Below are 27,209 nucleotides of genomic sequence, written 5' to 3'. Positions count from 1 at the left end.
CCGATTAAAGGAGGCTCTGGGAAAAAAAAAGGAGAGGGAATCTGTGGAAAGGAGTTCTCATTTTGCAAGACAGATGTCGTGCATGTTACATGTGCGAATATCTGTTCCCATTTTTTTTTTTAAATGCAATTTGCCCTCCCCCTTGATGACCCCCGTAACCAAAATAGAGGCAGGAGGGATGCCCTTCCCCCAAACCACCCCCCACACGTGTATTAAGATAGCAGGAGGGATGCACAGTCACTCCTGCTCGCAGGCCCGCTACTCCAAATTGGTGGACCTTCCCCTTTCTGGTGCATCCTGGGATGCATAGGGAGGGGCCTAAGACCCTGATTGGTTCAGATGCCTAAGGCCCGTTTCGTTTTTTTCAGTCGGTATTTGCGGTCCACTTATGGCACTGCAATTGTTAGGCCATTGATCAGATGGCTCGTTTTAATATTAATTACCTCATTTTAATAATAATTAGGTTGTTTGCATGCCAGAGTTGTACTTTTGTACAACCGCACAGAAAACCACGTGGTGAGCTGTTTTCAACATCAAGTCAGCAAATTCCAACAGTCACTAAACCAAACTGTTATAGCGACCACCGGTACCAGATTGTAGCACTTAGTTCATTTAGTCCAGAGTATTTTTGGGAAGGGTTACAGAAACTTCAGACATGATGTGCCAAGTGTGTTGAACTTAGTGGTGACTATATGGAATAACTTGTAAGTTTCATGGCTCCATCTCTTTTTGGTTGGTATTTGTAGTCCCAGATTGTAGCCACTGAAATCAGACCACTGGAAGTCCTGCAATGCAGCAGGTGAGTGAATTATGAAATTATTAATAACTGGTATTTTATATTGAAAGATTAGATTCTTACCTTTGCTAATCTTCTTTCTTGTAAATCCACATTCTATTACTGGACAAGTGGGTTTTGCATCCCATGTCACAAGACTGCTTGTAGGACGCCTCATTTATACAATTTTTCTGACATTCTTCTCTTATTTTAGGACTGCTCTCTGACCTCCAATTCCTGCAAAAGCAGACACTCAAGTCACCTGTAGAGAATAAGGACAAAAGGAAGGGGTATGGGGAAACTCCCCGACAAATAAGTCTAATCTGCTCATAATATGAAATTGCATAACAATCATGAATAATCAAAACAGGTTATCAAACAGTATAAACCTGAAAGAAATGTGCTACGAGACGCAGCCTGCACTAACAGAAGGGGCGCCACAGCTATGGCCCCCCAAGGCAAAGTGCATAACATGTTCGGATGGAACTCTTAGAAAGGCTGGTCAAGAAACTATAAGTTTAGCTTACCAGTACTTATCAAGACAGACAATCAGCATCTCCCAGGGCAGGTTCCAGGAAGCATGTGGATTTACAAGAAAGATTAGCAAGGTAAGAACCTAATCTTTTGTCCTTGTACAATGCCACTCTATTCCTGGACAAGTGAGACATAACAGAACAGCCCAAAAGAGTCAAGGTGGGACTCATGAGTCTGCTGCCAACACGGAAGAACTGAAAGCAGAATTCTAATGGCTGCCACATTAATCCTGTAAAACTTTGTAAAAGTAAACAAAGAGGACCAAGTAGCAACTCTACAAATCTCATGAGAAATTGCCAATGACTCTGCCGACGAGGAGGAAAACGCCTCAAGTAGAATGAGCCCTTACAGAAAGAGAGGGATTAATTCCAGCAGCAATATAGGTAGACGAAATAGCCAGATGGATCCATCTTGAGATGGTGGCTTTCAAAGTTGGCCTGCCCTTACTGGCGGGCTGCCACCTGCACGAACAGGTGGTCGGATAACCAAAACTCATTCATGACCTCCAAGCACCGCAACAAAAGTCTGCACACATCCAGTACTTGGTTATGCTTACTCGATCCTGAGGGAGTAAAGGTAGGCAGCCAGAACCCCTGGTTGATGTGGAAACTAGAGACCACCTTAGGAAAAAAGGAGCGAACAGTGCACAGAATCACACTAGAATCCGTAATCCAAAGAAAAGGATCTCTGAAAGACAAAGCCTGAAGTTCAGAAACTCTGCAAGCTGAAAAACCATCAGAAAAACTGTCTTAACGGTGAGATCCATTAATAACGCCTGGCCCAGAGGCTCATAGGGTGGACGAGGAAATGACCGGAGAACCAAATCGAGATTCCAAGTCAAACAGGGTAGCTGTAACAGGGGACGAAGCCACAATGTGCTCCTAAGAAACCTGACATCTGGATGAGCAGCCAGAGAGCCTCTCGGGGGTTTAGAACCGAAGCAAGAAAGACCAGCAATCTGAACTAGTGCTGCCCGATTCAGGAAAAAAAATTTTGATTCGATTCAGTCTATTGAATTGGTTTTTCGATTCGATTTTCCTGCCACCCCCCACCGCTGACCCTCCATCCTTCCCTCCCAACCGATCCCCGCCGACCGCGACCATAAATACCTTCCAGAAGAGGAGCGTCGGACCAGCAGCACTCAAAGGCTGCTTTGCGGCCTTCTCGCTGGGGTCTTCTGTGTACTGATTGAAGGGACACGTCTTGTAGTTTTCCTTAGGCTATGTTTGAAGCTGTAAGAAAACCAGACCCTGTTTGTTTTTCCTTCTCTAAAATACTACAAGGCCATTTTATGTTTGAAAAGATGTGTGTTATCTTGTTGTGAAGTGAATTCAATTGTTTTCATAGCTGTATTTGCAAGCAGCTTTAGATAAGAGGCTCTGCTGACCAAGGCACCCTTTGGACTTCAGTCTTTAAATAGAAAAATGCTTGTAAATTTCTTTAAAGTTTCATGTAACCTGTGTCCATATATGGTTTGCATTTAAGTCACATGCTGACAACACTGATTCATGTAAAATGATATAAAAGGGATGTAAAGCTGACAATAAATTGGACATGTTTGGAAGATGATTTCTTGTCTTTAAGATGTCCCCAGATGCATCTGTCTTGCAAATGACAGACAGAGAGAACCTATGGGGCAGGAATTGGGACCTAATCCTTTTCACTGATGACATCATCAGTAATGTGACACACAGAAGGCCCCTGTGAGAAGGCCGCAAAGCAGCCTTTGAGTGCTGCTGGCCTGACGCTCCTCTGCCGGAAGGTATTTATGATTGCGGTCGGCGGGGATCGGTTGAAAGGGAAGGATGGTCAGCGGGGGTTCGGTGGCATGGAGGGAAGCGGGGCTGCCTAAGACTAGGGCTTATTTTCAGGAGTAGGGCTTATATTAAGACCTACCCCAAAAATCAAGCTAGGGCTTATATTCGGGATATGACTTATTTTTGAACACAGTAATGAGCCTCATCACAAAAATGTGACATGCTAGTGAAAAACTAAACACAGATTTGAAATCAGCATGAAAAATACTGCAAAATCACCCAACATTAACTCTGATGAAAATGATGTGTTGGCCTGTGTAATGAGATGGGAAAGGGGGACAGGGCTCAGATTCCCATATGCAAGACCTGAATTTGGTTACCATGGGATCAGAGTAAAATTGATTTTGATAAACTGCAGATGGGAAAACAGATATAAAATCAGTAATACAGAACACATGGGATCAGAGTAAAATTGATTTTGATAAAACTGCAGATGGGAAAAGAGATATAAAATTAGTAATACAGAACCCAAGCTTTTGGTCTAAGAGGGGCAGATCTGGCAAACTGAGATCGAGCTCTACCTCTCTCAGCCTAGGCTCAGGGATCCTTTAAAAGTGAATCTTTTTTGTATCGCGTTTAACTTTTTATGCATGACTGCATAAAATTTGTATTTCCTTTTAATCTTTACCTTTTCTTTGATAAATTTTTAAAAAAGCCCACATTTTATTGGCAACTGACCCAAAGTTTTAAATTGATTTCTTTGTTTGGAAAAATGCTTTTTATTCATAAGAACATAAGCGTTGCCTCTGCCGGGTCAGACCAGGGGTCCATCGTGCCCGGCAATCCGCTCCCGCGGCGGCCCCCCAGGTCCATGACCTGAAAGTGTTCCCTACCTAACCTAAAATATCCATACCCTATTCGCTCAATGTCCTGTAAGGTAAACCTCTATCTGTACCCTGTTATCCCCATTCGGCTGAACAAAACCAGTCACAGGATAAGGTTGCCGAAAATCCAAAATCCAGGACTAGCCTAAAATCTCCCTTTTGAATTGGAACAACTTGGAAGTTTGGGGTTTAATGGGCAAGAAGCAGGCAAACTACGGCAAAGCTCATTAACGCGGTAGTTCTTTAGACTGTTTCTGTGCCTTAACCACGTTTAAGGTTTAAAAGGGCCCCTTAGATAGGAAACGAAACATTTACACATGAACAGTAAGATCTCTGTTTACACCTTAATGCTTTGTTGTCTGTCTGTGGATTGTATCTGGAGGGATCCGTAGATTGTATCAAACGCACTATGCAACAGCGATTATTGGGGGAGAGACTAAAGAGAGTAACTGGTCTAAGGGACCATGGGTGGGAGGCATCTGTATATTATATCACACACAACATATACTTATTTAGATTTTTTTTTCTGTTTAAAGTATCTGTTGCCTATATCCAGTTATACCTCGCTTTGTCAATCAATGGCTTTTCAGAAACACAGCAAGTAAATCTCTAAGTATTAACGAACGTAATTTAGAATAAATTATCTGATCTAAATTGTGTTATTTATAAGGGCAACTTAAGAAGTGCAATGCACTGAATACACCACCTTATGCTTCTGGAAGAAATCAAAGCTGAGCAGTCCACAAACCAAGACTGCAGCTAATCCCCCCCTTAAAGAAATACATTCTCTTTAAGTTTCACATCCCCGCAAGCTCTCGGAACTTTATTCTCAAAGCAAAGGAGACTGAAGTTCCCTTGAACGAAGAGAAGCAGCATTGGGGCATCCCATGGCTGCAACCAAGCGCACAAAAAGAAGCTGAAATAGGGCAGCCACGTGAACGAGAGGCTGAAGCCACGCGCCCACTCCACAGCAAGATTAGGACGAAAAGACCAATTAAAGAAACATCTTTTTCACCTTCTCTGCTCCAAACACCTGGACCCAGACGCGGTTCTCACCTTCCTGGAAAAAAACCCCTGTATGCCAAGTCTAGGAATTTTATAACCCCTCCCCCCCCCCCGAAAAAACTTTCACTTTCGTTTCCCCCAAACTGCAAAACCGGGTAAGCAAACTAGTGCCGGCCCGCGCCCACACGTCACGTGCTAGAAGCTTCAGCCTAGGCTGCTGCAGCCCATTGGTCAGACATCCCCTAGCCAGCAAGAAGAGGTGGGAGCAATAACCTGAGACAGAAGAGCTTTCTGCAGATTATCCCGCGCTCCCCGCATTAATCTGCAACCTTCGGTCCAGCTACACAAAAGAGGGGGCGGGAAGATTGGGGGTGCTCAGATGTACCTCCCATCCTCCAGAGCTGATGTCTATAGTACTGATTAAACAATGGATGCTCTTTCCTCAGATGTAGTTCAAACACTGGCCGCTAGAGCTATTGCGGGGAAACAAATGAAAAGAAAAACCAATCAACAATCATTGAGAAAACTACGTAATAGCCCCCTGTAGGTTAAATGAGTCCCAGAGCGTCTCTGTAGTGGGAAGGTGAAGTTTCACAGCTTTCCGATTTAACATTCTCCGATTTCTGGGAAAATTGTGAAAGGTGAAAAAAAATACAGCTACAAAAACTTATATTGGAAACCCAGTAGGGTCGGAAAGTATATGTCTTGTGTTAAACCTCTGTTGATTGTACCACAGAAACACAGAATAGCAAAAGAATCTGGTCAACATAAACATCTTTTCAACCCTTGGCTACCACAACTCAGTCAGCTCCCTTGGTTTGTGATGTAGTGATGATGATGCCTGTGACTGTCCCAGACTTTTGTGACAGCTGTGTCCAGTTCATTCAGGGGATGAGCTGGCAAGAGCTGCAGCACTGGATGACAGGACCTCTCCCAGTGCACAGCTTTTCCTGCTGGAGGCCCAGTTTTCACAATGACAGAGGAAACATATGGCCGTCTGATGAAGAATGGAAGGTAAGTGGAAAAACTGAAGGAAGACAGGAATAGCGGTCACAAGAGCTGGGCAAGCAGGGCCCTGAGCACCAAGTAGCCCTTTTAAGTGAGTTGCAAAGGAAAGCACCCTGACAACATTTCCCTTACCAATTGTTCTGAACAGAAGAGATTGGAGACCATTTCTAATCATGAAATCCAAAAGTTCAGCTTGATGGAACCTATGAAGCTTTTTAGAGTAGATGGAAGATAGACTTTTCTCTAGCTGATTTTTTTTTAACTTATATTCTGGATTTTTCCTGGGGGAGCAGTGGTAGAAAAAGGTTGATTAGCTTTACTCTTGAAATACTGTCAAGTTGTTGATTTTCTGCAAAGATGTTCCTCTATGATGAGGTGAGGTCTTGCTTCCTACCTCTTCTTTTCTCCCATTAAAACTAGGGAGCCTGAATATTTGTGTGCAGTTAAAGAACTAAAGGGAGAGTTTGGAGTGTTGCTTAATTATATATAGCATATGGTCTAAATTGTAATATGGTATAAGGCAGGGGTGTCCAACCTTTTGGCTTCCCTGGGCCGCATTGTCCGAAAAAATGTTTCTGGGGCCGCGCAAACGCTGCAGCAAGACAGAGGAGGGAGCCGGCAAGACGATAAACACCCGGGGGCAGCAGAGGAAAACGCTGCATAACCCTCGACCGGGGCAGCACAAAATACTTTACAGGGCTGCATGTAGCCCTCGGACCGCAGGTTGGACACCCCTGGTATAAGGCATGTCTTGCAGAATGTGCTATGGACATGGAGGAATGGAATTTACCTGCACTGATAGCATCAGCTAGCATACATGTACAAAAGATTCAAGATTCTTTATTTTTGATATACCGTCTATAAAAATACATGTCTAGACGATGTACATTATAAAAAATTATAAAAACAATTAAAGGAAGCAAATAAAAACGGTAGTTTATCAAATGTTAAAAATACTGGAGAAATTTAAATTAACATACATGAGACGAAAGGATAGTAGGAGAGGGAGAGGTTGTTTAAAATACATCAAAGTAAAATTATTAAAAAAGGACGGTAAAAGGGGAGTGGTAAAAACAATAGGAGGGGATCACTTCAGAAGAAGTGTTAGATATTTCAAAACTATATATGAATCAGAAAGTTAGAAAGTGGAGGCTGATGCTAGAGAATGAAAGCAGGGTTGGCTCATGCATTTGATATGCTGCCCAGTGATTAACCCCTATTGGGCTCACAATATGTAGCAATGGAGGGTTAAGCAACTTGCTCAAGATCACAAAAAGCCACATAGAGAATTTAAAGTGGTTCCCTAGTTTTCAGCTCACTGCACTAACCATGATTTATTAATTCACAATTTGCTATACTACTTTAATTGGCTTGCAGGACTAAGGGCTCCTTTTACTAAGCTGCGTTAGCGGTTTTAGCGCACGCAGCATTTTAGCATGCGCTAAACCCGCGCTTCGTGGCTAGAACTAACGGCAGCTCAATGCTGGCATTAAGATCTAGCACGTGCGGCAATTTAGCGCGTGCTATTCTGCGCGTTAAAGCCCTAACGCAGCTTAGTAAAAGGAGCCCTAAGTGGTTTACAGGCTAAGATAAAAGAAAAAGAGAAAAAAACTCAATTTATTGATAGAAAAGGGGAAACAATCATACAAAAGAAAACTAGCATACAAACTTACAGGGAAGTGGAGGACAGTCAAGCGGTGATCCTCGGCCAAAATCAAGGAGAAAGGTTGCTTAAAAAGCCATGTCTTTAAAAGAGTTTTAAAAATTAATGATCAACACCTCTGCATGCAGAGTGAAGGGGCGATTAAAAAGAAAACTTTGTCACAAGTGGATTCTAGCTGTGCTAGGCTTGGGCCAGATAAGTCCATCTTATGGTCATTTAAGAAACAAAGCACACAGGCAGGAGAGTAGGGTTTAGTTAGAAAAGATAGTCCGGGAGCAAAGATAATTAGCCTACTCCTTCATTGTAGATGGCACACATTTTGGAGTAAGATTTTATCCGATTCCTAATTTTTTAAAATCTCTGGTAACTCATGCCGATCATAGATAGAAGGAATAGGGCCTGCTCACCCATGTACCTCAGTGCCAGTGTCATTCATTATCATATAGAGCAGTAGTCTCAAACTCAAACCCTTTGCAGGGCCACATTTTGGATTTGTAGGTACTTGGAGGGCTGCAAAAAAATAGTTAATGTCTTATTAAAGAAACTAGTCTTATAGCCCGTTACATTAACGGGTGCTAGAATATGTGTGTGTGTCTGTATTTATTTATTTCTCTCTCTCTCTCTTTAGCCTGTTTCTGTATTTTTTTCTTTCTGTCTTTCTTTTTCCTCGGCTGTTCAGAGGGGAGGATGCAGCCTGGGGGTGGGGGGTCACTTTATTATTATTTTTTTTAGGATGATTCTTATCATTCCTTTCTCCAGCCTTCAGCTTCCAGCTTTCCTCGCCCGTCCCCTCTTGCCTTATGTTGCAAGCTGCAGACTCGATTCCTCCTCTCTCGGTTCCCCCCCCTCCCCTAATAGCCTGTAGAGGAGAAGAGCAGGGAACCCTTTGGGGTGAGTGAGGCGCCCTCCCCTCCCCCCACGGATTTATGAAAGCAGTGGCTACTCACGGCGCTCCTCTGCCACTGCTCCGTCTCGCACGCTCTCTCTCTCTCTCTGGCGCGCGCCGTTAAAAGAGCCGCAGTACCGAGCGAAGGGCGGGAGAGGCGTCGCAGCGCAAAAGTTCATCTCTCAGGCTCTGCTGTGGCAGTCGAGGGTCTCGCGTTCTTAAAGGGCTTTCTCGTTTTCATTATGGGGCCCAGACACAGGAACACCCCTATGTCTGGTGGGAGAATGGGAGAGTGTGGCGCAGTGGTTAAAGCTACAGCCTCACCACCCTGGGGTTGTAGGTTCAAACCCACATTGCTCCTTGTGACCCTGGACAAGTCACTTAATCCCCCCATTGCCCCAGGTACATTAGATAGATTGTGAGCCTGCCAGGACAGACAGGGAAAAATGCTTGAGTACCTGAATAAATTCATGTAAACCGTTCTGAGCTCTTCTGGGAGAACGGTATAAAAAATTGAATTTAAAAAAAATAAAATAAAAACCACCCCCTCCCCCCAAAACCAAAAAAAGCACAGCTTTTCCTTTTACTGTTGTACAAAACGAATAAATCAATACAACACGATAAAGTGCAGCCCGAGTCCCACGTTTGCTCGACTCCCTTTTGCCCACCACAGTTAACACTTTATACGGTGGCTGCCTCGCAACTGGCCAAAGGGGTGACAGAGCGTCTTTTTGGACTGAGTTTTCTGTTGGTTCCTTGGGGAGGGGGAGGGAGGGGCAGATCATTATCGATGTCGAAACTTTCTTTTGCTCTCTTCGTCTTGGAGTTTGAGGAAAAACAGGAGCTGCGCCCCAGGCCTAATGCACTCAGACAGGCTTTCCCTGCCACAGGGCTCTGCCCGTCTCTACCCTACACGTTTGTGTGAATGAGCGCAAGCGTAATCCCTGGGGCAGTGGCGACAGAAAAGGAGGAGCCGAAGGAGTGGAAGTTTGATCATGTAATTAAATGCTGATGATAAATCCTAAATGCTGACTGTAGCGGTGGGGAAGGTGGAGCTCATACAGGTTGAGCAGCAGAGAGGAAGGCGGAGGGCAAAGAGAGGGAAAGCAGGAGAATGCAGGGTGTGGGGTGGGGGCAGGTTTAGCCTTTGAAAACCTCCTGCGATCATTTCTTGCTATATGACAGGAGGAGGAGAGGTGGCTGCATGGGAACTCCAGTAGCCAAATAGGGCTCTAAAAAAAAAAGAGCAGAACCCACACACATTTTTTTAAATGCAGGTTACATTTTAGTTCTGCGTCGCAGGAGAGGACTCTAGTTCCCAGCAAACAGCGCGCCAGCACCTGCTGTTGACGAAATCCAGGTCCCTGTAATGGCGTAGGAAGGCAGCTGCAGACTCCCTCCCAATCTGTGCTGTAGCTTTTCTGATTGGGGAGAGCTCTTCTTTGCCGGCTCTGGCACGAAGGCGAGTTGTGAGTGTGGGCCGTTACTGCAGCGGCGCAAAGTGGAGAGCAGGGAGGCTGTGGTGACATTGTATGCGCACATGCACACTCTTGCCGGCACAGCGCGACAGATCAGGGAACACGCGGCGAGAGTGCGCATGTGCGCGTAGCGATTTATTATTATAGATTACAATTTTGCATGAGGTAAAACTTTTTATAGTTTATAAATCTTTCCTTTAACTGTTAAAGGAAAGATTTATAAAAATAGACTTTTACCTCATGCAAAATTGTCATTTCTTTAACATTAACTATTTTTTCTGCAGCCCTCCAAATACCCTATTTTTTCTGTGGCCCTCACAGTTAAAGTTTAACATCTTTCCTTTCTCAGAACTGACACATTTCAATCATTATATTAAAAATAAAATAATTTTCCCTACTATGTTGGCTGGTTACTTCATTTTTCTGTGCTTTTAACTATGTTTTCAGGGCCTTCTTGTCCTTTGACTGTTTGTCTCTCCGTCTTCACTTTCTGCCTTGCATCCATCTTTGACATTAACTTAACATTCAAATTTTCTATTTTTCTGCTTTCTTCTCAAAATCTACTTTCCATGTATTCCCTTCCCTTTCTATCTCTCTCACCTTCTCTCCCTATTTCCACGGTCTGACATCTCTCTCCTTCCTTTCTCACCGTCCCTCCCTCCTTCCTTCCTTTCCCCTGGTATGGCATCTGTCTCCTTCCCTCCCCCATGCCCTTGCATCTCTCCCTCCTTCTCTATGGTCTGGTATCTCCTTTCCTTCTTTCTTTTCTCTCCCTCGGACTTGACATCTCTCGTTCCTCTCCTCTCCCTTGTTTTCCTTCTCCCTCCTTACCTCTCCCCAATTGGGTGCAGCAGCAGCAGCATTTCCCTCCCCCCTTCCCTGTGCAGCAGCATTTCTCTTCCCCTCTTCCCCGTGCAGCAGCATTTCTCTTTCTCTTCCCCCCCATGCAGCAGCATTTCTCTTTCTCTTCGTCCCTCCCCCGTGCAGCAACAGCATTTCTTTCTCTTCCCTGAGAGTCTGTGATCTTTTTTCTATTCAAAGCCTGTGTCAAAAGCCTTCTATTCCGATGCAGGCGCAGATCACGCGAGGAGCCACTACCTGCGGCTTTGAATGGAAAAAAGATGGCAGCAAGGGAGCCGACTTTCGATCATGGGCCGCGAGTTTGAGACCACTGATATAGAGGGTCTTGGTTTCATTTCTCAGTGCAGATCTTAGATTTCCTCCTTGGGGTTAGGGACACTGCAGTTTGCAGCCCTTGAGGAGAGGTCATAGTCATAGTGGGAGCCAATATTCAAAGGGGATAACTGGGCAGGAGAAGCTCCTGCCCAATTAAACCCTGTTGAGCTGACTGGCCTCCAGTATACAGTGATGTTTAACTAAGCAGTGTCACTAAATATGGGCTCTAACCAGCCATTCCCTAACCAGCTAGGTTAAGTGGGATAGACTTGGTTTAGAGTTAGTGGCAATATTCAGTCTGCTAACCTGCTAAGTATGCAGATAATATTAGGCTAGCAAAAAAGCTATCCTCAATTTATCTGCCATGTTAGCCATGCACTGGCCTGATTAACCTCTGGGTGTCTACAGATACCTGCACATTCAGAGTTGGAGACGTACATTACCCACCATTGAATATTTGGGCTTATTTCAGCTAGTGACTGTGAATGTCTTACAAACTACTTTATGACGCAAGCCTGAGTATTAGGCCAAGCGATACCTCATGGTCAGATTCAGGACTTCTGATTGGAGGGCTCCAGAAGGAGTCCTGATGTATGACCTTGGTCCAAAACACAGCAGTTAGAATGATTAATGGACTGAGGAAGTATGATCATGTAACCACCTATTACCGTGAGCTACACTGGCTCCCAGTTGAGGTCTGGGTGATCTTTAAGTTGGGATGTTTATACTATAAAGTCACTTTTGGTGCCGCTCCACTTTACCTTGTTGATAGATTTGTTACTATGATTCACGGGAACGGTAGACAATCCCATGACCTATTTATGTTCCCTTCTGTTAAGGGCTGTATAAATAAGAAATATCATGGGCACTGTCTTTCCTATCAAGCAGCTCAATTTGATAAAGAATTCCACCCATTACTGACCAGATCAATATATTATAAGCAGTACAGAAAACTTTTCTTTTCTTTAAATTTGTAGCTAGCTAATTCTTGCGTACTGCATTATCTCTGTATTCACTCATAGCATAATCTTTTCTAAACTGCATTGAACTAAGGGTTATGCGGTATAGAAATCTGTTATTATGTTATGTTATCGATTGGATAACTGGGAGGGGACAGAAAATAGAGGACAGGTCATGGTGCCAGATCCAAGCTCTAATTGAAACCAGAAACTCATAAGGAATAGGAGGATATGACTATCAGGCACTGCACCAGGGGTGTCAAACTTAATTACATTAAGGTGCCGAAATCCAAAACACAGGCTAAGTCATGGGCCAGCCCCATAATAGTACTATTTGTAACACCATCTTTTCCATTCATTTTTCATATATACACACACAATATAATCTTATTAATACATAATGGTTAACCACAAAATTAAACTAAACAAAGCACACTGTATGCTTCTCAACATTCATTCCTACCAGAACACAGATAACCTCTATGCCAGGGGTGCCCACACTTTTTGGGCTTGCGAGCTACTTTTAAAATGACCAAGTCGAAGATGGCCGCGATGGAATGATTGTGGGTGAGACGCTCTCGGAATAGCTCCCTACTTTACCTTTCCGCAAAATGCCGAAGAGAAGGGGTAGAAGCGCAGTTGGAGCCTCGCGGCGTTCAGATACCCCTCCTACGGTAACCATAGATGAATTTCTGAGGCGCTTACAACAGGACCCAGCCTTGTCGGGGATTCGCCCGCTGGAAGTTCCGGCAACGAGTGAAGCGGCAGTGAACTTCCCTGGGCTCGAGTCGACGCTGAGCCCCGACGTAAGATCCCCGCCTCCACAGCCCCAGAGAGCCAGCTCACCGAGGGACGACAGTCTAACCGAAGTGGTGGACTCTCTACCCCGGGAGGCTACTCCGAGCTTGGCCCCAGAAGTTCTTAATCCTGAGGCAGAAACAGCGGTGGAGCAGTCAGAAGAACAAGGCAAAGGAGAGACAAGCCCTGAGACTGGAGGAATTCAATCAATACAACAGGTATATTTGCTTCAATAAAACCTACTAATGTCACCCTGGATTCAATTTGGGACCTAGTTGCAAGCTTGGGACAGACTTTATCTCCACAAATATTAGAATTGGAAAAGAAAGTTTTGGAACAAAAGGAAGAATTTAAAGTTGTGAAAGAAGATACTTCTCTACTGAAAACTAAAGTGGACACAATTGAGAAGGAACTACTAGAAGTAAAACAGGTACAGGGTACTTTAATCAGAGATAATACCAATTTAAGAAGGAAAGTTGAAAGTTTAGAAAACACTTCTCGTTTAAATAATCTCAGAATTTTGAATTTCCCCAAAACTTCAACGATATCCGCAAAAGAGATGTTGAAAAAATATTTAATTGAAATATTAAATATTCCTGAAGATATGCTTCCTCCTTTCCTACAAGTGTTTTATTTGCCGACTAAAATAAAAGAAGAATCTTCTCCGTTGGAACAAAATCAGAATTCTACAATAGATGTAACAACAATTTTGGAAACATCTCTTTAAGGAAATAGTAAAACCTGCTACTCTTTTACTTACGGTGGTATTAACACCAGATAAAAATTGGTTACTAAAATTGTTTTTCAAAAATAGAGACAAAGAATTTCTTGGTCATAAGATACAGATGTTCCCAGATGTGACAAAGGAAACCCAAAAACGTAGATGACAGTTTTTGCTTCTTAAACCAGGGTGGCAGCAGTGGGGGGAGTTTTCTTTTTACGATATCCATGTAAATGTATTGTAAAATATAGATCTAATACATACATATTCTTTGAACCATCTCAGTTAACAGGTTTTCTCACCATGAAACGCCTTGAAGGGGGTCCAATAACATCAAGTTAATTTAATAGTTAATCCTGTAACCACAGTCAGGAAATGGCTATCTTATTGTTTAATTGGATGATTCCACTTTCCTTTTTTCACTCATTAATATTCTTGGATCTATAAATAATGGACTAAAGATTGATTAAGAAAACTATTTTCTTTGTATTATATATTCATTTATTCATTTGTATTATATATTCATTGTAATGTCTTTCTCAATATTCTGAACAAGAAAGTTTTTTCTTGATTGTTTTTGTGTTAAATATAAATAAAGAATTTAAAAAAAAAATGACCAAGTCAAAATGATCTACCAACAATAAAATTTTAAAAAACACAAAGCACACTGTACGCAGAGAAAATGTTAATTATTTATATTCCACGGGTTTTCAAAGAGGTCAAGGCAGATGACTTTATGCAATGTCACCTCAGTAACAACTATACAAAAATAGACAAATATACCCCCTCCCTTTTTACTAAACCGCAACAGCGGTTTTTAGTGCAGGGAGCTGCGCTGAATACCTTGCGCTGCTCCTGATGCTCATAGGCTCCCTGTGCTAAAAACCGCTATTGCGGTTTAGTAAAAGGGGGCCATAGTGCAAAATATAGACAGCAGATATAAATTCTCAAAACGGATACATTTTGATCACTAAATTAAAAATAAAATCAGTTTTCCTACCTTTGTTGTCTGGTGAGTTCATGAGTCTCTGGCACTTTCTTCTTCTGACAGTGCATCCAATATTTCTTCCCTTCTTTCAGCCTCCTGTATACTTTCTTTCCTCCAGACATCATTCCTTCCCCCAACTTTTTCTTCCTCTCTCCCTGCCCCTCCCCTTCCTTTCTCCCTGCCCCCTTCTTTCTGTCTCCCTGCCCCCCTTCCTTTCTGTATGTCTTTCTCACTCCATGCCCCCTTTCTTTCTTTCTGTCTCACTGTCTTTCTCTCTCCATGCCCCCTTTCTGTCTGTCTCCATGTCTTTCTCTCTATGCCACCTTTCTATCTGTCTCCCTGTCTTTCTTTCTGTCTCCCTGCCCTCTCCTTTCTTTCTCCCTGCCCTTCCCCATGCCACCGCCGCCGCGATCGGGGAACAGTCCGCCACCACTGCCGCCATCGGAGAACAGGACGCTACCGCCACCGCCATCGGGGAACAGGCCACCACCGTAAAGAGGACGCTGAAGCGCCGGCCGACCAACCTTCCCCACCCGACGTCAATTCTAACATCGGAGAGGAAGTTCTGGGCCAGCTAGCCAGTGATTGGCTGACCCGGAACTTCTTCCCCGACGTCAGAATTGGCGCCGGGTGGGGAAGGTTGGTCGGCTCGGCGCTTCAGCGTCCTCTTTATGGGGCCTGGAAGCAGGTAGAACGGAAGGCAATGCAAGTCTATAATGGAACCCGAGATGGGCTCCGCGATCGACTCGTGTTGCCTTCGCGATCTATTGGTCGATCGAGATTGACCTTTTGGCCACCTCTGCTCTATACAAATACAGGACCACAAACTAAAAGTACTAATATATACAAACGAAACCCTAAGATTCAAGATTGCATGCAGTACAACCCCCAGAGAAAAAGAAACAAATGTTTTTCTTCCTGAACAGTGCAAAATATAGACAGCAGATTAAAATTCTCAAAAATTGACATAATTCAAACACTAAATTGAAAATAAAATCATTCCCCCTACCTTTGTTGTCTCCCTCCCTCCTGCGGGTGTCTTACCTGCTGGCCGGCTCCCATCTGGCCATTTTATGTGGCCCACAGTGTTATCTTGTGGCCAGCTCCCTCCTTGTCACTTCAGCAGTGTGCACAAAGCCGCGTGCAATGGCGCATCCCGCGCCTGAACTGGAAGCCTTCTCTCTGACGTCGCAACGTCAGAGGGAATGCTTCTGGATGAGGCGCGAGATGTGCTGCACGCGGCTTTGTGCACACTGCGGAAGTGAGGAAGAGAGAGCTGGCCACAAGAGAACACTGGGGGCATTGGACCACGAGCTGCATAAAATAGCCAGGTGGGCCGGATTAGGCCCTTGGGCCTTGAGTTTGACACCTGTGTACTACACATTCAAAATAAAAACCTTTCACACCCCAGAATTCATGGACAAGCCAATTATTCCTTATTGCTCCTCAAAACACTTAGATCTAGTAATCAACATCTCTTAACTATTCCCTCTTTATGTCACTTATTTTATGATACCACATGCAAAAATATCTTTTCAGTGACAGCACCCATTCTATGGAATGCAATACCATCGAACCTCCAGAAAGAATCCTCCTTAGATAAATTCAAATTCAATTTAAAAACATTTCTCTTTAAAGATGCTTACAATTTGTAATACCCAGAATTCTAAACTATAACTCAAATGAAGAGCACACCCCCTCCTATTGTACTTGCCTTTTTGCGTACATCTATCCTATCATTAATTGTATTTCACCCCCTCTCCACATGTGTTTAAACATTCTATTATAGTATGTGATATCCCGGAATTTTAAATTTTTTATTTCTGTACATGGCTTAGATATTAAGCGGTATATCAAATTTTAAATAAACTTGGAAACCTGGGTGACTAAAGTTGAAAAGCCTAGAACTGGGAAAAAAAATCATCCCTCAAAAACTGGGTCACATCATTTCTTAGGTCATCAAGGAAATACTTTGTTAGTAGTCCTGATTTTACCTCACTGAATGTATGAGGTTTGTCGTACCTGCACTTCTGAGAAAAACTGGAACTACAAAGTCATAGGTGCAATGGGGGGAAAGCACCACTGAGTCAGCTTCTTCCTGGTGACCCATAATTTGTGGGTAGTAATTTTTTGGGAGCTTGTTGAGTGAATCAGTTACTAGGGCTGCGTGATCTTTAGGAAATTTATAAACTATTTGCTTTGATGCAGGTTTGAAGAAGGAGTTATACTCTGAGGGTTTTTATTTGATTGTATGGGACATTTAGGGCCAGATTCTATAAACGGTGCCTACATTGTAGGTGCTGCTCGGTACAGTTGTCAGTCAACCTCTAGGCGCCATTTATAGTTCATTCTAGATGTCCTAGACATAGGCGCCGCTCTATTAGATCAGCTTTTCACTTGCCTAATTTGGTGGTACCTATGTCATATGCCTAATTCACATAAACCTATTCGCTGCTCATAACCACACCTACTGTTTGAGATAGGTGTCCTTCAGCGTGGGAGAGCATCTCCACTTAGGAATCATTAAGCATCCAAAGTGTTTGGTGCCAAACTCTTAAATTGTTTAATTAATCTTTTTTTTTTGATTGCCTGAAAACCGGAATGGTCAATTACCACGCCGATTAAGCCAATTAAATAATAAAAGTTAGGCGTGGATCCTGAACTTAGGTGTCGCTGGGTGGCTGCAATTAGGATGTCTGGTGCTGCCTTTTATAAAATATGGCCCTTATATATTTGACGGTGTTGTGCTAGTTACTCTTCAAAAGACTCTGCCCTCTAGTTACTCTTCAAAAGACTCCTTCCTTCGCCATAGAACCCAAAGAGTCCTACTAGGGCCGCACAAATCTAACCCTAAGCCTATCAAACATGGCATTCCCCAAGGCACCCTTCTATCCCCCCTCATATTTAACCTCTACATCTGTCATTGATATAGCCCAGACCTGTCATTGATATAGCCCAGAAATACAACATTAAAATCTACTTCTATGCCGAAAACATCCAGCTGCTCCTCCCAATAGGCGAAAACCAATCATCCCAAATCGCCAACCTCCAACACTGCCTCTCCGAAATGAAAACCTGGATGACTAACAACAAACTACAACTGAACGCCTCCAAGACCGAACTTTTATGGATCAGGAAAAAAAACACCAAATACACACACCCAACACTATCATGGGACTCCACCTTACTAACAGCAGCAGATCAGGTATGCAGCCTAGGAGTAACATTAGACAGCAACATGTCCCTGTCCGCCCTCATTTCGCAAGTAGCCTCCACCTCCTTCTACTATCTCCGCCAACTGAGAAGGATCGATCCCTACATCTCCACACCTGACCTGGCCCAACTCCTTTATGCCTATGTCCTCTCCAGGATGGATTACTGCAACTCCCTATTTAATGGAGTAGCCAAAAAAGATCTCAAGTACCTCCAGCGGGTACAAAATCCAGCAATCTGCCTCCTTCACAGCCTCAACTACCACGACCCCATCTCCCCAGCCCTCCGTGAAGAACACTGGCTTCCGATTAACCAGCGCTGCGCATTCAAAGCCCTGGTAATAGCACATAAAAGAATTTATGCCACCACTCCAGCCCACATAAAATCCAAGCTAACCCTGCACACTCCCACCCGCCCCCTCCACTCAGAAATGGAGAAACGCCTATGAATCTCCCCAGGAAGGTCTCTCCTGTCAAAAACCGTCCGCAAACGCTCCTACAGCCACTTCACCCCCCCCAACTCTGGAACCATCTCCCCCCACAACTCGGATCACAGAAATCATTGATGACCTTCCAGAAAGCGGTAAAGACCCTCCTCTTCAACTAAAATGACAACTGCAATCTACCCCTCAAATTCCCCCATCCTTCTCCCCTCCTCCCTCCATCCTGAACCTCTACTTAAATTACTGTATAGTCCTCTCATAACCTGTACTTAAATTGCTGTATAGTCCATTCTTAACTGTACCTAAATTGCTGTATAATCCCCGTACTTGAACTACTGTATAATCTTTGTACTGTCCAAATGTACACCACTGTGAATGTTTGCTGTAGGCCGTTCTGAACTCTGGGAGAACGGGATATAAATCGAAATAAATAAATAAAATAATTAATTATAGTTACTAGTCACTTCTCAGCTTAAAATAATTTATTATAGTAATTAAATGACTCATTAAGGACAATAATTGATTACTGATTGCATTTACCTGCTTAGAGTAACTAATTGTTTATCCTTTACCAATACCACATCCAAGAATCCTTATGGTAAAACCCTTATGGTGTGTGAAGAGGTAAAATATAGTGGTTACTTACTTGTAACAGGTGTTATCCAAGGACAGCATGCAAATATTCTCACATGTAGACAATGTCCTCCAAGGCATCTAAAAGTGCACTGTCACTTTGAAAACCTTCAAACATTTGAAGACTGCCCGTACCGCACATGCATGAGTGCCTTCCCGCCCAACACCAGCTTGCAGCTTCTTCAGTTCAGTAACAAAGCTAAGAAACTAACTAGGGAAGGTGGGAGGGTTGTGAGAATATCTGCCTGCTGTCCTTGGATAACACCTGTTACAGGTAAGTAACTTCTCTTTATCCCTGGATAAGCAGGCAGTATATTCTCACATGTGGGACTCTTTAGCTGCCATGTCTGAGAAGAGGGTTATTAACAACTACTATGAGCCTAATGAAACTAACAGGGTTGGAGGGAAGTTGGCTTCTAAGTGGAAAATACATTTTGTAGAACTGCTTGGCCAAATTGGCTATCTAGTAGTGGGTTGCGAAGATATGTACTGAGGACCATGTGGCTGCTTTACAAATGTCCTCAATAGAAGTGAAGAACAACAGCAAAAACTGCAGGAATGGTGTACAAGACACCAAGTCTTTAATGAACAAACATAAATTTAGTCATAAAACAGTTTAAATCCAAAAGGGTTGGTGAATTGGGACCCGACACGGTCCGTGTTTCAAAGAAACACTCCTTCCTCAGGGGTCCAAAAGTATATCATATACGAGGAAACCTTATGGATAACAACAGGAAACAGCTAAAAGGAACATGGGGTACTGTGTGGGGGGTCTGTATTATGTGTTTGCAGTGCTTAACTGACGACTTTAGGTGGGTTTTTGTGACTTAGATCATGTTTTAAATGGTCTAAGTCACAACATCCAAGTTTCATCGATCCTGGGCTGTATAACTTTCGCTTATACAGCATACGACTAAGTCTAAGCCGGCCCACATCCCGCTCAACTCCTGCCTCAACACTTATTGTTTAGCTTTGGTCATTCAGTGGCACTATGAAGGCCTAGGTCGTTTAGAAAGACATCCAAAACTTGTTTTCATTAGCGGCACTTGGACGTATTTTGACAATGTTCGTCCAAGTGCCGACTTAGGCTGGTTTTTGGACATTTTTCTCTTTCGATTATGAGCCCCTTGTACACCATTCCTGCAGTTTTTGCTTTTGTTCTTTGATTCGATATTTTACTGCAGTTTTGTTGGATTCTTTGCTTGTTGTTGCCTCTCAATAGAAGTGAAACATAGATGGGCTACTGAAGTTGTTATTGCTCAAACTTTATGCGCAGGTACACATCCTTCCATCATCAGGCCAGCCCAAGCATAACAAAAGGAGATACAGTCAACCAACTATGTGGAGATGGTTCTCTTGGTGACATGAGCTCCAAATTTGTAGAGTTCAAGCAACAGGAAGAGTTGTGTGGAAGTCCTGTGAGGTTTGGTCTGATCCAAGTAACAGGGAAGAGCACATTTACAGTCCAATATGTGAAGCACTGCTTTACCAGGATGAGAATGTGATTCTGGATAGAAGGTAGGAAGAACTATAGAATGGTTCAGATGGAATTCCAAGACAATTTTTAAGAGGAATTTAGGATGCGTACAAAGAATCACTTTGTTATGGTAAAATGTTGCATAAGGTGGGTCTTGATACAAGCTCTTGAAGTTTACTGACTCTTCTTGCAGAAGTAAGAGTTATGAGAGACTACTTGAGAGGTGCTTAAGAGATGAAGTCGAGAGTGGTTCAAATGGAGTCTTCATCAGAGTGGAAAATACAACATTAAGGTCCCAAGTCAAGGAGGAGGCTTGATAGGTGGCTTGGTATGGTATAAGCCTTTCATGAATCTAGATACTAATAAGATGTACAGACAATGATTTTTTGTCTAGTGGTGCATGGAAAGCACTAATAGCTCTGAGATGAACTCTGACTTATGTATTTTTAAGACCAGAGACAGGAAAGTGCAGAAGATAGTCCAGAACTGATGGGAGAGGACAAGTGCTTGGTTCTAGTGAATGGAGGTTATACCAGACTGTGAAGCGCGTCTACTTGAACTGATTGTAACACCATGTAGAAAGTTTTCTAGAAGCTCTATGATGGCTGACACTGGTAGAAATTGTGAAAGCATCTACTTACTGGGAGAGAGATACCATGCTGTGAATGTCAAGGAACATAGATTGGGATACAGAAGAGAGCCCTCGTTCTGCCTCAGTAATGTTGGAAAACTTAATAGGATTGGTTCTTTTCTGCTGAGTTGTAGGAGGAGAAGGAATCATGATTGATGTGGCTACTGAGGTGCTATTAAGATCATGGTAGCCTGTTCTTGAAGTTTGAGATGAGACTTCCAAAGTAAGGGAATTGGCGAGAAAGCATAAAGGACCTTGTTTCTCCAGTTGAGGAGAAAGGCATATAATGCCAGACGATTGGGAGAGTAGAATCTGTAACAGAAGAGTGGAAGTTTGTGATTGTAAGGGGAATCAAAGAGGTCTACTTCTGATGTTCCCCAAACCGCAAAGATTCGATGTAGAGTGGTGGTATTCAGAGTCCACTTGTGCAGTTGTAACATTCTGCTCAGTTTGTCTGCCAAAATATTGTTTTCCTGTTAGGTAGACTGCTTTCAGGAAAATGTTACAAGGAATTGCCCAGGACCAGATCTGCATGGCCTCCCTGCAAAAATGTCGAGAGCCTGTTTCCCTTCCTTGCTTGTTCATGTAGTACATGGCTACTTGGTTGTTTGTGTGAATTGCTCGAAGCTTGAGGAAATTTATATGGAGTCTTCTCTGAAGAATTCCAAAAGCCTTGGGTATGGAGACCATTTAAATGGGCTCCCTATCCAAGTATGGAAACATTGATTGTCAGAATCTTCTGATGCGATAGTACCTGGAATAGGAAGCCTCTGGAGAGGTTGGGTGATAACCACCACTGAAGAGAGTCCTGGAGTTGAGAGGTCACTACCACCTGCTGAGATAGCAACTTGGTGACTTGAGACCACTGGAACAAGAGTGTCCATTGAGGTTCTCTGAGATTTGAGCAAACGGAGTTACATGCACTGTAACTGCCATATGACCGAGAAGTCATAGCATTTGCCACACAGTAATGTGTGGACGAGAGGAGACCTCTTGACAAATTTGAATCAAAGTTTCTAGTCTTTGTTGAAGAAGAAAGGCGCGAGTTTGCACTGTGTCCAAGAGGACTCCAACGAACTCCAGAGTTTGAGATTTCTTGTAGTTGACTGCAAATCCCAATGGATGAATAGTTGTGTTCATGGCTTTGAGCCAATTGGTGTGTGGAAGCCTCAATTGTCCAGGTATGGGAATTATGGAAACCATAAGAGTGGAGTACTATAGCCACTACTACCAAACATTTTGTGTATGCTCTCAGGGTTGATGCCAGACAAATGGGAGTATGTTGTATTGAAAGTGGTGTATTCCCATTCCTGAAAGCAAGCAGAATGGAAATATGAGTGTATGCTTCTTTGAGGTCTAAAGAGCAGAGCCAGTCGTTCTTCTCTAATAGTAGTAACAGAGTTCCCAACGAGGCTAAGCAAAACCTCTCCTTCACCAAATATTTGTTGAGGTCTAGATTTAGATGGATACCTCCAGTCTTTTTCAGTATGAAGTAATATTTGGAATAGAACCCTTGGCCCCTCTCATGCAGAGGAACTTGTTCTGTGGTATTGAGCTGGAGGAGGTCTGAGCTCTTGCTGAAGTAGGGTCTTTTGCTGGGAGTTGACTCTTTTGGAGGATGGTTGGGAGATCATTTTGCAAATGAAGGGCATAGTCCTGACTAATAACTTGAAGGGCCCAGTAGTCTGATGTGATTAGGGACCAGCATTGATAGTAATGGATGAGTTAACCCCCAATAGGTAGAGTCTGAGGCAGAGTTGAGAAACACTGACTAAGCTGTCTAGGAGGAAGTCAAAAAGACTGTGATTGCTTGGGCTGAGTTTGCACAGAGGTTTTCTGTTGCCTCTGCTGCCTGGGTTGACTTTGAGCCATTGTGCAGTTGGGTGAGGAAGGCTGGTGATATCTGTGCCTCGAGTAATATGTAGAACACCTAGAGGCACTGGAATGTCTTTGTGGCATCTGAAATTGACATGATTTAGACGAAGATAAGGGGTTCATACAATCAGCATGTCTTTTGAGTTTCTGTGTAGTCTCCTCAATACAGTCTTGGAACAGATCATCTCCTAAACACATATGACTGTCCACCTAGACCACTGATTACTGCCAAAAAAATAATAAATAAGTAAGGAAGTGCATAGCTTCCCTTCCCAATTGTGCTATCCTAATCTCCCTCTTTCCTATAAATGATTTTATTTCTACCTCTCTTCCCTTATGTTTCAGTTTGTCATGTATTTGTCTAAAATATTAATTATATTTTCCCAATTTTTTACCTTTTTTAATGTAATGTACACCACTTTGACAATTTTTAAAGTGGTATATCAAAAATTTTTTTAAAGTTCAATATGTTTTTATTTTTTGCAAAGTGAACAACAAAATAAACAGTAAAACATACACCAAATGAGAATATAGACATTATGCAATCTTCTTCAGGTGGAAGTACATTGGATGACAATCTCATGACGTTATTTGTATATGCAATATCAACATAGGTAAGATAATACAATGCAGAATATTGAGCCTGAACACAGGCTAATGTGTTAATAGAGAGGCACAATATTGAGTAAAAGGTTGCCAGATATTGTGAAACTTACTAAGAGATCCATTCTTTTCCGCTATTCTCTCATATTTAACTATCAAACATACAGTGTTCCACCAAGAATTATAGGTTAGAAAGTCAGGGTTTTTCCAAGAAGACAGTACCATTTTGATCGTAATAAGCAATAGGCATTTTAAAAGGTGTGCATCAGAGTCAGGCAAGAAACATTTCAAACCTGCCCTACAATATATTATTATTGTTAGAGAGATGTCTTCTTGCATATGAAGTACTTTGCAGATGGTTTTCCATATCATTGACCACCAGGGACAAATAGTAGGACAAGAGGAGTACCAATATGTTTCTTACATGACCAGCAAAGGTTTGTGTCCATATTTGGCAATTTGGACAGTTTGTAAGTCCAAAACACTCTATGAAGCAAGAAATAGGCTGATTGTGACATAGAGGAGGAGCGCAAAGTCATAGTAACCTCCATCCAAACTTTATCCTATTGGGAATCCTCCAACTGTAAGCCAGTGTCTGTCGCCCATACACCTTGAACACCAGTAGTAGAAGGGAATCTGTCCGTCATTATTATGCGATACCATCTAGCAGCTTCACCTTTTTTACCAGAAAAACCTTCAATGTATTCTATTATAGAGAGTTTTTCAGATACAGACTCCAATTTAGTAGTTACCATCTGTAAGGAATGACGCAACTGAAGCTATCTGAAGTGATGGCTGGAAGGTAGATCATACATTTTATTCAACTCCTCAAAAGAGAACCACCAAACACCATCGAAAAGGTGGGCTACTCTCCAAATTCCTGCCATTTATCAAGACCGCCGGATAATATTAGCATCCTGAGTACGAATGCAGGAGTTGTTCCAAATGGGCATCTGTAAATTAGAATTCCATTTTTTAGGTAGATGAGAATCTAACATTTGGAAAGCAATTCACTTTAAGAATAAGATAAGTTCTTATGCATCTTCTAATTATTACTGCTAAGTTTGCACAAAAAACTGCTGCATTTGCACTTTATATATAAGAAGAAAAAGTTTTTTAAAAATAGGATCCAGTGAAGATATTGGCTCATATTATTCTTCTATGAACTCTAAATAAAGGAAAGTGAGCCCTTTGAAGATTCTACAAACTTTAGAAAAATATTTAGTTGTTTACAAGTTAGTATTATGAACATTTATGTCTTGATATGCTGGGAAGATTTGGTGATCTATGAATATTTGTATAGTCCCAGATGAAGTTTAGCCAAATAGTGGATTGAGTACCATAAGAAATCAGTCAGAAGCTTCTCAAACTTCAAATACACATTCTTGCTGAAATATATTGGGATCATGCTTAAAACATAATTCACATCTGGCGTAATCATCTTTATGGTTTCTATGCGTCCCCGCCATGATAGTCTTAAGAGGAACCATCTAGACGTTAAAGTTTGTATGGAGTCCAGAATATATTCAATGTTGTATTCGATGGCTTCCTCAATGGACAGGCCGAAAAACACACCCAAATATTTTAGTTTTCTCGATGACCATTTCAGGCCCAAAGCTTTAATCACAGAATGAGCCTCAGGGCAATTTAGGGGCATGACTTCAGTTTTTGATAAATTCAGTTAAATCCAGAATAGCATGAGTATGTGTCAATTATATTCAGTATAGCTGATACTGAATCTGGAGAGGTATAAATCAGGACATCGTCGCATAGGCTGATATCTTAACTTCTTCACTACCATATCTCAACCCACAAACATTGGAACTAGATCGTATGGCAATGAGAAGTGGCTCCAATGCAATATTAAATAGAAGTGAAGAGAGGAGATAGCCCTGTCTAGTGCCTCTAGATGGTGAAAAGGGAGACGAAAAGGTATCATTTATAAATACCTTAGTAACAGGAGAAGTGTAAAGAACTTTGATCATATTGATAAAGACTTGCGTGAAACCAAACCAAGAAATCACCGAAAACAAATACGCCCACGCCACCCTGTCAAATGCTTTTTCAGTATCTAAACCAAGGGTTATCAATGGATTGGTAACATCTTTTGCTGTTGAGATGACATTCGCAAATGTTCTAGTGTTATCACTAGCAAGTCTCCCCGGCATGAAGCCATTCTAATCATAATCGAAAGGAACGTCTAAGTCCGTTTTCGTCCAAGTCGTAAGTTGTACAAAGTAAAAAATAGCTTAGGACACATTTTCGAAAAATATGTCCAATTTTTTTATGTTTCAAAAATTGTCTAATTATACGTCCTGCTGATCTGATTGTCCAAGCCGCTAAATCATCCATCTTTATACCACATTTTCGTCCAACTTTTCGTCCAAGACAAAAATGCCTAGAACAAGCCCTGTTGGACGTGGGAGGATCTGCAAAGTGATGGACGGAACACCCAGATATGGCACCTAAATAGTGGGGTACCTTACAGGGCACTGCTGTGAACTTCACAAAAAGGATGTCATGTCATCATCTCACTACAGCTCCCTTATAGGTCATGGTGATGGCCCCCAAACCACCTCCAGAATCCCCTAGACCCACTTATCTACCACCCCAATAGCCCTTATAGCTGCAGGAGCCACTTATATGCCAGTACAAAAGGGTTTTGGGGGTGTATAGGGGAGTGCACATGTTTCAATATCAATGCAGTGATTACAGGAGTTTATGGGCATGGGTCCTCCTCTCCATGGGTCCCTAACCCATCCCCAAGACAACTTAAGATGCCTCTGTGCAGCACAACTAGGTTTTCCTATGCCAGGCTGCCAGGTGATGATGTTCTGGAGGCACAATTTTCAAGTTGTGATTAATATTTTTATGGGGGTGGGGGGAGGGTTGTTGATCACTGGGGTAGTGTGTGGGGGTCTGTATTATGTGTTTGCAGTGCTTATCTGGTCACTTTATTGGGGTTTTAATTGTTCTAAGTCACAACGTCCAAGTTCCGTCGATCCTGTGCTGTATAACTTTCGGTTATACATGCAGTACGACTAAGTCTAAGCCTGCCCATGTCCCGTCCTCGACACTCCTCCTGAAACGCCCCGTTTAACTATGGTCGTTCAGTGGCACTATGAAGGCCTAGGTCGTTTAGAAATATGTCCAAAACCCAGTTTGATTATTGGCACTTGGATGTATTGTGACAATGTTCGTCCAAGTGCCGACTTAGGCCGGTTTTTGGACATTTTTTCTTTCGATAAGTGTATATCTGGAAGCACCTTTTGGAATCTTGAGGCTAGAAGTTTGGCGTATAATTTGGCATTCACATTTATTAGGGACAGAGGCCTATAATTCTGTATATTAAGAGCGTCTTTGTTAACTTTTGGCAGAACTATTATGGTGGCTTCTGTGAAAGAACCATGGATATTGCCCAAATCAATTAAGTAATTATAGAATTGGAGTATATGCGGGAGCAATTGGTCTTGAAAGGTCAAATAAAACTCTCTGGTTAGACCATCGGGTCCAGTCGTTTTATTATGCGCCATGCACCTAATTGTCTGTGATAATTCCTCACACGTCAACTCCAAACTAAGATGTGCATTGGCTTCTTTTGACAGGACCAGTTTTGGCAGTTTCAAGAGAAACTCAAACCGAGTCGGAGTATTCGAGGAGTTCAGTGGAGTATAGATCCTGATAATATTTGTGAAAACAATTA

At 42.6% G+C, this 27,209-nt stretch overlaps 1 protein-coding gene across 4 annotated transcripts in view; it reads right to left on the bottom strand.

Annotated features, from left to right (window-relative positions):
• The window catches only part of LOC117345860 (epithelial membrane protein 1-like), a 58,626-nt gene extending 53,267 nt beyond the window's left edge, over window positions 1-5,359 (bottom strand). Inside the window, exons 1-2 of one of the 4 annotated variants that reach the window (XM_033915118.1) lie at window positions 4,966-5,049; window positions 860-1,012 (exon numbers count right to left, since the gene is read on the bottom strand). In XM_033915118.1, coding sequence (XP_033771009.1) covers window positions 860-953 — 94 coding nt within the window. In that variant the 5' untranslated portion in view covers window positions 954-1,012; window positions 4,966-5,049. Of the gene's footprint in view, window positions 1-859; window positions 1,013-4,656; window positions 4,772-4,965; window positions 5,056-5,228 lie in introns of those variants that run through there. The other 3 variants (XM_033915120.1, XM_033915119.1, XM_033915121.1) reach the window with 3 other exon arrangements.
• Window positions 5,360-27,209: the final 21,850 nt, after the last annotated feature.

This window comes from Geotrypetes seraphini, chromosome 11 (assembly GCF_902459505.1).
Source record: "Geotrypetes seraphini chromosome 11, aGeoSer1.1, whole genome shotgun sequence".
Lineage (NCBI taxonomy): Eukaryota > Metazoa > Chordata > Amphibia > Gymnophiona > Dermophiidae > Geotrypetes > Geotrypetes seraphini.
This window is presented reverse-complemented; position numbering and strand designations above follow the sequence as displayed.